We start from the raw sequence: 13,980 nt of genomic DNA, 5'->3' as shown, positions 1-13,980 counted from the left end.
ATTTCCAGCACCCTTAAGAGAAGGCTTACAACCACAGATAACTTGAGTTCCGGGTTATCCGATGTCATCTTCTGGCCACCTGGGACACCAGGCGTGTACAGAATGTATAAATACATACATACACACATACACATAGAGTAATCCTAAAAGAAACAGAGAGGAAAATGAATGGTGCTTCTCTACTCATGGATTTCAATAATATCTGCATTATTTTAAGCGAAATCAAGGGTACGATGTATAGCCCAGTGCTACGATGCTTCTCTAGTGTGTAGTAGGTGCCTAGATTTGATCCCAGGAACACATACACCAGCCGGAAAAAAAAAAAAAAAAGAAACGAATACCAGAAAACAAAAGAGGCTCCCTGTGTTGCAGGCTGTTCTCTGCCTGATTGTACAATGCGCACTGCAGACCTGGAGCGATGCCAGCACTGGGAAGCGGGGCCTGCCGGCCTTGACTTCGCACCATGAATAAAGCTCCCCGCAAGCAGCAGAACTCATTGCTGGCTAAGATCTATCACTGTCTCCTCTCAAAACCATACCAGCATGCTTACACTCCACAAATCTGTTAGGGCATCAGGGTCTTAAACACCGTATCTTTTGGATCATTTGGATTCCAGGAGGAAGCTAAAATTGCATGAGAAAAGAAAACAGCACACAGGGGAGTCATTATTTTTCATCATTTTTGGAAGTCTTTATTTTTTTTTTAGTTGCTCCTCCCACAGTAACGCACTGAAAGGCATAACAGTTTATATTGTACAAAGTATTGGAAGAAAGTACCTCAACTTGCCAATTATTTCCAAATGAGATTACAAACAAAAGGAAAAAAATCTGGTTTCTCAATAAAGGACAAAATAACTGAATAATGTCTGTTATTTACTTCTCTCTTTTTAACATAAGGTCAGGAACACTTCATTTTACAAATAGGATTAACATGAACAGAACATCATCACACAAGCTTGCAGACAACCAGCATAAAATATGGGTTACAGTTCTTAATCAGAAGAATCATGCTTCCATGAAAGAAATTATAACCGTTTATACAATTGAATCAATTTCAGTATTACAAAAACTAAGTTGCATCTATTTGTATTCAGTTCATTATAAAGTAAAACAAAACAACCACAACAAAAAGGAAGGAATGTTAAGAAAAGCCAAACAGTATTGGGCACTCCCATACACAGGTCGTGTCGCCTTGGTCCTTGAAATTCAGAAAGGAGTGTGCCTCACACATCATAAAATAGAGGCTGACAGGAACAGTGCTCTTTTTTTTTTTTTTTTGATCAACAAACAATAGTTTGCCAACAAATAAATACATGATACACGCAACACAAAAAAAAATTTAAACATCAAAAACAGTGACATGATTGTCTAAAATCAAGATGTCATTACAAGGATTTGGCAAACATTGTATTAGTGGTACAGCGGTACTGGTGATGAACAGGTGACGTCACTGACTTTACCTCTCTGAGCATGAGCATCCGTAGTTTACAATATACACATACCCTTTTTTCCCTAGTTTTAAACAACTTACTAAAGAGGTGAAAGGTAAGGGGGGGTGTGACAAAACTCCTGCTATCACTTCCTAAAATCATTGTGCATTTCTTCTGACTACTTCCGTTTTCAAAGGGTTAAATTACATCAAACTTTAAAAAGGAAAAAAAAAAATTCAATCTGATAATGAAAAGCAACTGTTCCCAATCCCGTCAGGTGATCTTGTAGAAAGTAGAATTTGATTTCTAGGGAGTGTTCATTTGTATCAATGCTGCCATCTCAACTGCCCCCTCTCACCCACCCATGCCCTGGGGCAGAGGAATGAAAGGTGCCTTCCCAGTGAGGTTCTCATTGCCTCCAATCGTTTTCGATTAATTGATCCTCCAGAAGTCAGCAGCTGCCTTGGCTGTGCAAAACAAAATATTGAGAATAAATAGCTTCCTTTTTCCTCTCTTTTTCTTTAATCATTCAGTTTAAGGTCACCAGACTTTACATGAGTGACCCTTCAGGTTATAAGGCATCTGCTCAGCAGTCTTGTAAATAGTTCTATGTGAAAGAGCCATGCTACCGTTGGACTTGGTCCCACTCTGGTCGACCTTGACAGTGTCATACATGGCTTATGGACTGGATGGCACTGGATTCTGCTGCAGCCCTTGCCATGCTGTGCCACACATTGGAGGAACTGTGGGAGGTGGGATGGAGAGAATCCTTGTCGGACAGTGACAACATCATAGCATAGGCCTGAAATAAAAGGAGAGATTCAGTAAGTGACATCTGAACAAAAACAGCGAATGTAATTTGAGAGCCTGGACAGCAGCACACTTCATTAGTGTGTTTGGAAGAGGGGCTGTATTCTTCTTATTAAAATGACCTAAGATCAGTGCTCACCTTAGCGGACTATGTGGGAGATGGCCTGACTCTTGCAACTTGTAACCCAGACTTCTGAAGGCGAATGACCTCCCCAAGGTCCCTCAACTATCCACAACTAGGGATGATTTCTGCTTTGTGCTTGAGATACCTACTGCAGACCGCTAAAACCCTGGAGAATCAGAGAGCTTGAATAAGTTCCACCAAGAAAGAGAATGAAGCATGAGGACCCAACAACACCCAGGCAACCCTCACCCAGGAGTTCGCTGAGTAGACAGTGCACAGAGGTGCTCTGTCAGGATGGAGTCTTTCTTCCCTGTGACCATGCCAAGTTCTAAATAACTGTTCAGAGATTCCCTCACCACTGCCAAGAAAAATATTCAAATGAAGTGTTTGGTCTTGATTTGTGAGTGATCTGTTCACTGTTGATTTGCTATTGTGGGTCTCATCCATTGCTAAACTTGCTTGTCAAAATGCTGTTGAAGTGGAATCATTAAAGTCCTGCCAAAGACATTCCAGCGTCGGTAAACAAAGACAAATGCCTCTGTTGTTCAGCAGAATTTCATCTCGGGGAGTCATGCTGAGACATGTGGCCAGCCTGTGGTTTCTTCTCTCACCATGGCATTTGGTTAGTTTACAGGCTGATTCTGATTTGCTGGATCATTGCTCTCAGTGTACATATGTGGCTTTTCTATTTGTGTGTGTGTGTATGCGTGCATATGTGCACATGCCTGCACGTGGTAGTTACATATACATGTGAGCGCACATGGTTGTGTGAAACCAAAGGCCAGCATTGGATTTTGTTCATCAGGCACAGTACAACTTGTGATTTGAAACATGGGCTCCCCCTTAGCTGGAACCCACCAACTAGACTAGCTGGCTGGCCACTGAGCATCAGAGACCCTCTTTCCACCATGTTTGCCTGTCTTTGCAGGAGCTCTGAGGCACAAACCCATGTCTTTATGCCTGCATAGCAAGTGTTTTCACGACTGGCCCACGTTTCATTTTATATATGAGATTTACCTCCAGGATTTGCACAAAAATCTCAGTGGTTAACTAATAGTCCTTAAGCATGAATTCTATGCAGGCACTATGCTAAACACTAAAGAATTAAGGACTAATAGTACAGAGTATAGGTCCTCTATGGTGATCTTGGGAACGTCACTGCACCTCTTGAGTCTTATAGCACTTGTCTCTAATGGTTGCAAAGGAAATATAGTACTCAGTCTGGTATGCTTCATGAAAATTGATATTTATTGGGAAACTGGTTTTTGTAAAATATGATTTTCCTCAAGGAAATTTCCATAGCAAGATTAAGTCGCTATTTTATTCATCAATAATTTTGGATTCTATCCCTATAAAAATTATAGCGGTAATATATAAATTCTTGAGAAAAACGCCAGAAATTTCAGATTATAAAAGAAATACCGCACAAAGTATGCGCTCTTTGGTAATCAAGTAGCAACTGAAACATTAGATCGATGCCCAGTTCCTCAGTACCAAGGAGACAACTGCTAATCCACAGAATGAAGAAATGACACGTGAATGAATGAAGAGCCTCATGATAAATTTAGTTTGCACAAGTATTTAATAGAATACCATATTTGCATATATATATATACACGTAGATTGAAGTAAAAAATACAAGCTAGGTTTCACAACATTGATATCTATTGTGATGCTAGCTTTTACCATATCTAGGCAGAACATTTACCTCAAAACACTGGTCCTGAGAGGCATGCCACAGCTGTTATCTCTATATTCTCAGACCCCTTGGTATTCTTTCAGCTCTGATAGTTTCTATAATGTGGAGCTATTATGTATTTCACAGTGTTGGAGGTAGAAAAAATAATGGAAAGGAAGCTTGGATCCTCTAGGAATCTCTGACAGCTAGGAAACAAAGGATATATATTTTTGAAGCAACTACTTCTCACAGATGGCTCTAAGTGGCTCTGGGTGGTGTAATATTAACATTAGAAACTGAGAAGTCAAGTTTAGCCACATTGAGTCATAGAAAAGAAAGAAGTATCTTCACTTCCCTTGTCTTACAATGAGGATATGTTATCCATCCATACCTACATGATCCCGCCAAGATGACATAGGCTCTACAAGCCCACTGTGTAGAGGCTGACTGTCTGTATCCAATTCAGAAAGAATATTTCCTTTTTCTATTTGCATATATAATATCGCAGACCTTCTTATTGAATTTAAGGATTGCAAACAATTTATATCATTCCACTGTCATAATGTGTCCCACATCTATAGTCAAATTGACACCATGGTCAGCAATCACATCATCTTAGCTGAGAGTTTACTACATCTCTATTGAGACCAACCCAAAACACCTCAAGGAATAGGAAGTCATATCTAAATGTATATGCTAATATGGCTCCATTGTTTTGGTATGTCATGCCACCTCCAAAATGTTTTAAGTGAACCAAACAATTCAACCAATGTGACAAAAATATAAGTTATTTGACTTTTTAAGCAGCTGAATGAGCAATCAGTTGAGTGTAGATGTCATAAAAAAAATTACTGACTCCTTTCATCTTTTAGCAGAAGAACTTAAGCTCTTTTATTGGTGTTTGTGAATCTTTTGTTGGAATAATCTTAAGTTGCCATGTGCTGATAGATTATGAATCAGGGGTAATTGATTCACTCAGTAAAAGCTGACAGGCTCTGTCTCAAGATCTGTCACTAAGTTGGTGCAGATCTTTAGTAGCTCATTTTATTTCTGGCCACAGTTTAGCCGTAAGCTCTGGACTTAATTAACTGGTGGATAATGAATGAATCAAATATAAGAATTCACTAGATATAGTAAAAAAAAAAAAAAGAAAAGAAATATTTTAGAACGTAAGTATGTCAACAGACGTTAAAGATACAAAATGATCAGAAAACAATCCTGGAGTAACATGAGAATTTGAAAATAAGTTGTGTGCTCTTAAAACAGAAGGGGGAAAAAAGTGAAAGTAAACTCGAGGAACTGAAAGGCAGGGTCCAGTTTGTCATGGGGGTTTCAGTATAGAATGCAGTTTCACGTGTTAGTGGCTGCATTAGTTAACTTTGGCATTGACCATCTGCAGAGCAAAACCAGGAACATCATGAGTAACGCATCCAAATCTGCTTGGATTCTACGATACTACGGAGTGACAATATCTGCTTCTGTTCATCAAAGAATTGCACGCTTGCATGCACAGTGTCCCGTGATGCGGACTACAGCAGAATCTGTACCTGTGATTTGGACTTTCTGTGTAACGGCTGTTTAAGCTCCTCTGGCACATGAGAAGAACTAAAGGAAGACAGCTCAGCATCAGTGTATTGATTCTCTTCCATTTCCCTCATTTTGAGGCTATCTGTGAAGTGCCTTATGTGATCTAGAGCAGAAAGGCCAGATTTATATTCTTCCTCTTTATACCTAAAATGAACCAATGGGAAAGCACAGAAATTGGGTTTTCTTATGCAGTTTCTTGTCTCATCAAAGCAATTTTCATTTTTATCTTAACAGCTGTCAAACTTTATACTGCATTTGTTGCATAAAGTAGCATGCAATAATTGCTAGTTTAAAAATATTTACAAATACCATATCTTGTTATATATTTATTTTAATATTTTATAGACTAAAGCCAAGCATATATTTGAAATAAAGTCAATGAAATATTGAGTCAACCATGTGTGGAAAAGAAGTCATACACTTGAAAACTTCATTTAAAGTAAAGTCATTTATAAAAATATTCAGTCAGGATACTTTATCATCACAAAAAATATAATAGCTCTTCACTTTAACTATTGGTTGTTTTTTTTTTCAATTAAAAATCTATCATCTGTGATGTTTATCTTAAATACCTGAGTTATGACTGTAGTAGATTATTGAATGGATTCAATCATGATGAAATATCTATTTTCTTGAGACCTCATATGTGGAGTCTAAAAATTGAGTATGTGTGTAAGCTTCACTTATCCTTCCTACCTTGGGGTCACCAGAGTTCCCCAGATACTAGTGTCTTGATATGCTTGTGGATTGTGTTCCTCGCTACCTCATTGTTCTCTCTGTAAAACTGATGCACTATGTGTGCCTTTCCTAGGTCAAACTGAACACTCAATGGTTTGTTACTTCACAAATTCCTCGTAATCTAACACCCTCTTCCAGTAGCTGAGCAGGGCAGGAGGAATTTGCACCACAGTCCAGCACATGTGGTACCTCTCTTGCTTGTCTTGCAGAGTTGCAAGGCCCTTACCTCATGGGGGATGTCTTACAGCTTATCTCCAGGGCACCAGCTTCTTCATAGTCATCCTCGGCGATTTCTTCATCTAAAGTAGTTGCCCCCAGCTCCTTTCTGGGTTTCCCAGGAATATCATTGTCTTCATCCTCCTCATCCAACAACACCTCATCTTCTACTTCTTCGTCATCCAATAAATCTGAATTTTGGCTGGTTGCCAAAGCCTTTTCATCCTTAAAGTGACTGCCATTCATCCTTTCAGAAGCATAAAGAGTAAAAGGATCAATTATTGGCCTAATTTTTAAACACGCAACTCACTCATCTCCCTAAAAATAGTTTAAATATTCAATACTTATAAAAGAAAATGTGTATTATATATGACTCATTGCAGCACTGGAAAAATAAGGTAATTTCACAAAGGCACAAACAAAGAAAAAATAATAGTATGGTTATTCAGAAGACAAATGCAGCTTCTGGCAGAACAGGAAAAACAACCCCAGTGTCTGATTTCTTATCATTCCTGATAAATGATATGGTGTGTGCGATATAAAAGCACATGAACGTTTTCTCTCCATAATGTGCGTAATTACCACTTAAGTACCCACCATTTAGAGTAATTGATTTCTGGAAAACATATATCCCTGAGCAATGATAGCAATCACTTCAGCACACACGCGCGCGCGCACACACACACACACACACACACACACACACACATACACCGAATCTACAAATCCAAAGACAATGTAAAAGGAGTTACTGAGGAGCAACTAGTATTTACTATTGCTGGGTGACACTTCTAATATTCTCCACTTGGATGCAATACTCCAGCTTGTAGTTACTGAGAGCTCACTTATCTTGACTCTTTCTAAATGATCCAAAATTGTCTAACACGGAGAGAGTTTTCTTCGTTTTCCGAGAAAACACAGAAATGGTAAATCAACTAGGAATGTAAGTGAACTAACATCTTTTGGAAATGACTCAGCAGGCCCAGTTAATGACACAAAAGGATCATTTTTTAATTTAAAATGTCCTTTGTAATATTTCTGTTTACATGTGCAAGAACTGAAAAAGATGACTGAAGTGTAACTTACTACACAAATTCCACCTATGAAATTTGAAGGCATGTATGAAGCTAGGCGAAGCCCCTGAGGCTTTCAAAATGATCATCAGTATAAATAAAATCTGAATGTGTTTTATTATAAGACTCTAAAATATAACATAGCTATAAGTGATTAAAAAGAGGGGTCTGCCTTTGAAACATACATGGCCAGGGAGAATGATCAGGCTCAGAAAGTATGTTAAGACATGAACCACCACAGGTACCCAAGCCTCCAATCCCTGTGTCCTCCATAATCCTTGGTCATCATGTCCCTTTGTCTAGTTACTGCATTGGAGACTCAGTCTTCAGTTTTTGTGTAGCCAAACATGCTCTCACAAGAAATGAAAGGATTTTTCAGTTCATGTAAGATGAGAAAGGATACACAGCAATTCCCATATAGAAATACGTCGAACTTAATGTTTCAGTTTTCCAGAATTAAATTGATACATATATAAACCAACCTTGGATATGACAGAAGTACAAAGTACAAATTCATTTGACCAGAAAAAGTAACATCATTATTAAACATTTTATACAACCTCTTAACCTCTCTTACCAAAAAAGAATGATGAAACATATTTTTCACAGACATAAACTATTAGTTTTCAGATACACTGCCAACTTGCTAGCTTGAATGGATGAAAATTGTTATTATTTTTTAAAAAGTGAAAAAAAAATGAAAGTAAAAGAACAAAAGAGCTCATGGATGAAAACCAAAAGCAACAAAAGCCGATATGATTAAAAAAACCTATTTGTTAATTATGCTTTCAAATATAGCAATTTATAGGGATAAATTATTCATCAAAAGTAGCCTGAAAGGTGCAGAGAGGGGGAAAGTCAAATGACTCCACTTTCCACTTCTGTGTTTAGACATGTTGAAGCCAGATGTTGCAGCTGAGCGGCCTCAAAACCACCAGTTCTGAACTCTCAGATTTGAATAGAGTTTTCAGAACTCAGATGGTAACTTCAATATTTCTCATTTGTATTACATAATCTGATTTTAATGTCTATATCGTTTTTGTTACTGACTCCATTTTGTACCACCGAGCAATGGCTTTGTCTTACTCACACTTAAAAAATACAGGCACACACAGAGAGGCAAGTGGAGGGAACAACATATCCAGTTAGGAGATGCTATGACTTCTTAGATGCCTGCAAGGGTTGCTCTCTCTCCTTTCCCTGGCTACGTTTACATAAAATAAAGAACAAGAGAATTTGCTTGTGTTTTTACCAGCATTCTGGCTAGAACACTTATTATCTGAAGTGTGCTTCCTTGAAGGACTATCCAAAAAAGATATTCCTGGATTTTACCAGCACAGGAAATTAAGGACACTGACACAATAACCCTTCTTTGTATAGAAGTAAGAGATCTTCATTAATTAGGTTCATGATATTTAAAATATTCCAATTTAATAGGCTCCAGGAAGGCTATGGTCAGAGAGGAAAAGTTCTTCAATACCAGATATTTAGTCATCACTTAATAATAAGGAAATTTAAACAGAGGGAGAGTTTTGGCAAAATACTATTTCATCAACTTCACACACATGGCCAAGTGCAGATGAATGAGAAATTATCAACAAAATTAGCTTCTCCTCTACTAACGTGCTTGATGCTGATGATACACTAGCTCAAGAACAGCCATGTCCACTAAAGGCCATGTCCGCCAGCCTGTTTGAGAGTACCCAAGGAATAACTGGATCTTAATTGAAAAGGTCTCAAAAAGCTTCTGGGCAAACATATTGAACTAATCAAATGTGTACTTCATATACAAAGTGATATTGATATATAGCAAGAGAGACAGACAAGATGGAAGACACACAAAGAAATGCTTTGTGGGTGATCTCTTAATATCATATGATATATAGCAATAGCCAACAATGACCTGTGATGCAGTTGAATCCTTATGGTGAGTTTTCCTTCTGGCTTTTGAAATTTTGTTAAAAATATTTTATTTAGCTGCCAAGGTAAGCAAAAGTGCCTGGTAGTGAAATGGGCCGCAAAACAAATAGCCCAGGTTACACCTCACCAATTATTTACATGGCTTCTGGCAAGTCATTAACCTTTGATGTCCCCAGTCCTTTGCTGATAAAGTTGCAGTCACTTTCATAAGGGCATTTTAAAAATTAAATTAACTAATATGGAGCTGAAGAGAAAGTTTAGCACTTAAAGCACTTGCTGCCCAAGCAAGAACACCAAGGGGTTGGAGGACCCTAAAACCCACATTAATGCTGGGTAGACATGGGGAGGGACTACCTATAATGCCATCTTCAGAAGACAGAGACAAAGGATGCCAGGGACAGCCTGACCGCAGAACTCACAAGATCAGTGAGCTCTAGATTTGATTGAGAAACCTGACCTTAAGAATGAGCTGGAGAAACGATGAGGGACAGTGCCCGATTGCATTCCCAGGCTTCCACAGCTTGTACACACATGTGCCTGGGAGCCTGTACACCTATAAACATACAAACATGCACACCACACGCACGATACAGAAAAAATAATTAACTCATGTGTGTGACATGTTGATGTAACTCTGCTACGCACGTACACAGACACCGGCCACCAGCATCATCCATAACTGTAGCGCTGGGTGCATGAGCGTAGAAATGTATGCAGGAACTGCTTACCTCTCCTCCATGCTCCGAGGAGACTGGCTACCATGGTTGCTATTCCCAATGAAATTGCGTATCTCTGTGAAGTAAGCATCTTCTTTGTCGTCCAGGATTGCACCTGCGCTTTCTAGTTCTGAATGAGGCGATGACGTTGCTGTACCTGAGTGGGAGAGAGAGCCTTTGTGAGAAGGTCACTGCTAATTGGGCAACGTGTTCAGAACTGAAGTCCTCATGAGATGGAGCAACGCTATGTCATAGAACTTGTCCTTTCCAATGGGAGGACTAGCAAATCCAACTTACAGCTCATGCTCATGAGAGTGTCTTAAGAGCATTCTGAGACACCAAGACCAAGAAGTATAACCTGCCAAGGTGGTCATTTCCCTCACTCTCTTGTTCTTATCTTTCTGGAGTACTGGAGTATTTCTATTCATAGAAGAAGATAAAGTAAAGAGCAGAGTGAAGGAAATCTTGTGAAGAAGGGGGAGATAGAAAGAGCTGGAGGGAACAAGAGCTCCACAAGGAGAGCAACAGAACCAAAAAATCTGGACACAGGGGTCTTTTCTGAGACTGATACTCCAACCAAGGACCATGCATGGAGGTAACCTAGAACCCCTGCACAGATGTAGCCCATGGCAGCTCAGTGTCCAAGTGGGTTCCCTAGTAAGAGGAACAGGGACTGTCTCTGACATGAACTCAGTGGCTGGCTCTTTCATTACCTCCACCTGATGGGGGAACAGCCTTACCAGGCCACAGAGGAAGACAAAGCAGCCAGTCCTGATGAGACCTGATAGGCTAGGGTCAGATGGAAGGGGAGGAGGACCTCCTCTATCAGTTGATTAGGGGAGGGGCATAAAGGGAGAAGAGCGAAGGAGAGTGAGATTGGGAGGGCATAAGGGAGAAGGCTACCGCTGGGATACAAAGTGAATAAATTGTAATTAATAAAAGAAATTTTAAAAAAAATTGTAAAAATCTTATATACCGGTTCTGCCATAACACACTGCACTCAGCCTGGTTGTGATCAGTACATGTCTATTGTTGCTGCACTAAGGTATGTGACATGAAGGCTGAAACCACACCTAGCGTTTTATACCTTGATTTGTTACGAAGAGCTGTGAGTAGTTTCAGAAACACCCCAGAGGCTGGTATAGCATGAAGAGGCCAATAATGGATCTCCCTTTTATAGGCTGGTTCTCAGCTTCCTTGTAAAACTAAATTCATGACACCAGTGTCACAACAATCCTGTATCAGTTTACATAAATTCTCACCAGTGTAGGTACTTAAGATATTGCCATGTCTTACGCAAACACAGGCTTCATGGTACTTGTGTATTATGTATTCTCACAATATACCTACAATTTAATAGTTCATTACTACCTTATTATCATCCATATGGCAAAAACCAGAGGTTAGTATTTTCCATTGTCTTAAGGAAATTATCTGATTAAAAATCAATAATTGAGTTTTGATAAGTTTTTTTTTCCACTATTGGGAATCAAACTCAGAGCCTAACTCAAGCCAAGTAACTGCATTACCATTGAGTTATATTCCTGATTCCCCAACTATTTACATTTTTGTAACTTTCTCTTTTTTCTGAAAAAAAATATTGATTAGATAATATAGAATATTTTGTATATAGAATATTTAGACACTTTTCCTCATTGGGCTAGACTTCTAGACCTAAACTCTAACAGTTTAAAGCTAGGGCAAACATGATAGACATCGGAAGTGGGAGAAGACAGGGAAGAGGACAGGAGCCTACCACAGAGGACCTCTTTTTTTTTTTTTTTTTTCAATGCAGTTTATTCAGGAATCTTGAACAATCATCTGACCCTGGGTAAAGCCAGCCCACTTTAAATAGCCTCTGGGTAGCCAACCTCAGCATGCCACGTGGGCAATGCAGATAGGTCCACATACATGGAAGCAAGCCAGATCCTTGGCCTTAGCCAAATGTGGAGTTGTTCGTGACAGAGAGCACTCACCATCGGGAAGGTGGAAGACAGAGGACCTCTTAAAGACTCTACCCAGCAGGTTATCAAAGCAGATGCTGAGACTCATAGCCAAACATTGGGCAGAGTGCAGGGAATCTTATAGGGGAAGAAGGAGGAGACAGAAAGACCTGGAGGGGACAGGAGCTCCACAAGGAGACGAACAGAGCCTAAAATCTGGCCTCAGGGGGGCCTGCAGAGACTGATGAATCAACCAAGGAGCATACATGGAGAGGACCTGGAGCCCTTGCACAGATGTAGCCCATGTGTAGCTCAGTCTCCATGAGGGTTCCCTAGTAAGAAGACCTGGGCAGTTTCTGGCATGGACTCCATTGCCTGCTCTTTGATCACCTCCCCTGGCCAAGTGGCCTTACTAGGCCACAGAGAAAGACGGTCCAGTTTTGATGAGACTTGATAGGCTAGGGTCAGATAGTAGTGGAGGAGGACTCCCCTATCAGTGACTAGGGGAGGGGCACAGGGGAAAGAGGGAGGGTGGGTGGGATGAGGAGGAGTTGAGGGAGGGAGCTACAGCCAAGATACAAAGTGAACAAATTGTAATTAATAATAATAACAAAACAAAACAAAACAAAAAACTAGGATTAGATTTCTGCCTTTGAGGGAGATAAATAGTATACATTGTTACCATTCAAGATCACACACAATGTTGATTACAGCTGAAAAGAATCAACAAAATAATTTACTCAAATAAAATGATTTCTTTTTCCTTCCCTAAATCCCCTTTCTGGGATTCAGTATTCACTCACCATCCTCCCAACCCAGTTCCTTGACTCTTCAAAAACAGTTGCACATGGTCTAAGTACATAATATACACCAGCAGACAAATGTTAGCTCTTGGCAGATTATCTAACTTTCAAAGACAAAGAAAGGATCTCGGATCTTTTCTGTTAAATACATGTTGTAAGGTTCGAAATCAAGGAAAACTGGGGGCTGGGGTGAGGTTGCTGGTTACTGAATTTTAGATAAGAATATAGAACAAAAAATGGAAGGTATGTTCATCCTTTGTATGTTGACCTGATGATCATGTTCACTTCCCTAGTCTTACATAAAAATTATCGTAGAGACCCTGATTCCTAGGTTAATATGGACGGGGGTTTGCCATACTTAACAATACATATTCTGAGAATAGATGGAAAGAGAACTCTTTGCAGTTTAGGAAATTCTGACTCATATATCTGTACAGAGTCTAGGTCAAGGCTGTCTTTGCTTGAGATTGCCCGTTGAGATAAATCCAGCTGGATGGAAATATAACCTAAACAAGACCACAGAGTCTCACATGCACGTTCACCAGTGATTGCCTCATTCATGTGTTTTGAAAACCCAAGGGTAATGTGGTATGAACTTCCAGAGTAATCAGATTTTAGTGTCAAAATGGAACGGAAGACGAAAGAGCACACTTATATTACACAACACAAAACATAAGTCATCTTTTCCCCATGACACCACCGAGCACCCACCAGACATGTTTCCATTCTCATGTTTCTTTAGGTGTCTGTCAAGATTGGTTTGTTGACCAAAACATCGGTCACATAAGTGACACTTAAACGGTTTCTCCTTGTTGTGGATGTTGCGGACATGTCGCTGCAGGTTGGAGGAAATGCTGAATGATCTGTCACAGTATTTGCATCTGGAAAGTAAATACAGGCACCGTTTCGCAAACACATTGGAAGATATTTCACAAGGCTTGTG

At 39.6% G+C, this 13,980-nt stretch overlaps 1 protein-coding gene across 9 annotated transcripts in view; it reads right to left on the bottom strand.

The window, feature by feature from the left end:
* Positions 1-665: 665 nt before the first annotated feature.
* Mecom (MDS1 and EVI1 complex locus) overlaps positions 666-13,980 on the bottom strand; it is a 546,004-nt gene continuing 532,689 nt past the window's right edge. For 8 of the 9 annotated variants that reach the window (XM_060378178.1, XM_060378181.1, XM_060378180.1 and 5 more), the window contains 5 exons: positions 13,749-13,918; positions 10,304-10,448; positions 6,593-6,829; positions 5,589-5,772; positions 666-2,231 (listed from right to left, as the gene is read on the bottom strand). In XM_060378178.1, the coding sequence (XP_060234161.1) occupies positions 2,097-2,231; positions 5,589-5,772; positions 6,593-6,829; positions 10,304-10,448; positions 13,749-13,918 (871 nt within the window). In that variant the 3' untranslated portion in view covers positions 666-2,096. The remainder of the gene's footprint in view (positions 2,232-5,588; positions 5,773-6,592; positions 6,830-10,303; positions 10,449-13,748; positions 13,919-13,980) is intronic. The other variant, XM_060378183.1, reaches the window with a different exon arrangement.

The sequence above is a fragment of the Meriones unguiculatus genome, chromosome 2 (assembly GCF_030254825.1).
Source record: "Meriones unguiculatus strain TT.TT164.6M chromosome 2, Bangor_MerUng_6.1, whole genome shotgun sequence".
In the NCBI taxonomy this organism is placed as follows: Eukaryota; Metazoa; Chordata; class Mammalia; order Rodentia; family Muridae; genus Meriones; species Meriones unguiculatus.
This window is presented reverse-complemented; position numbering and strand designations above follow the sequence as displayed.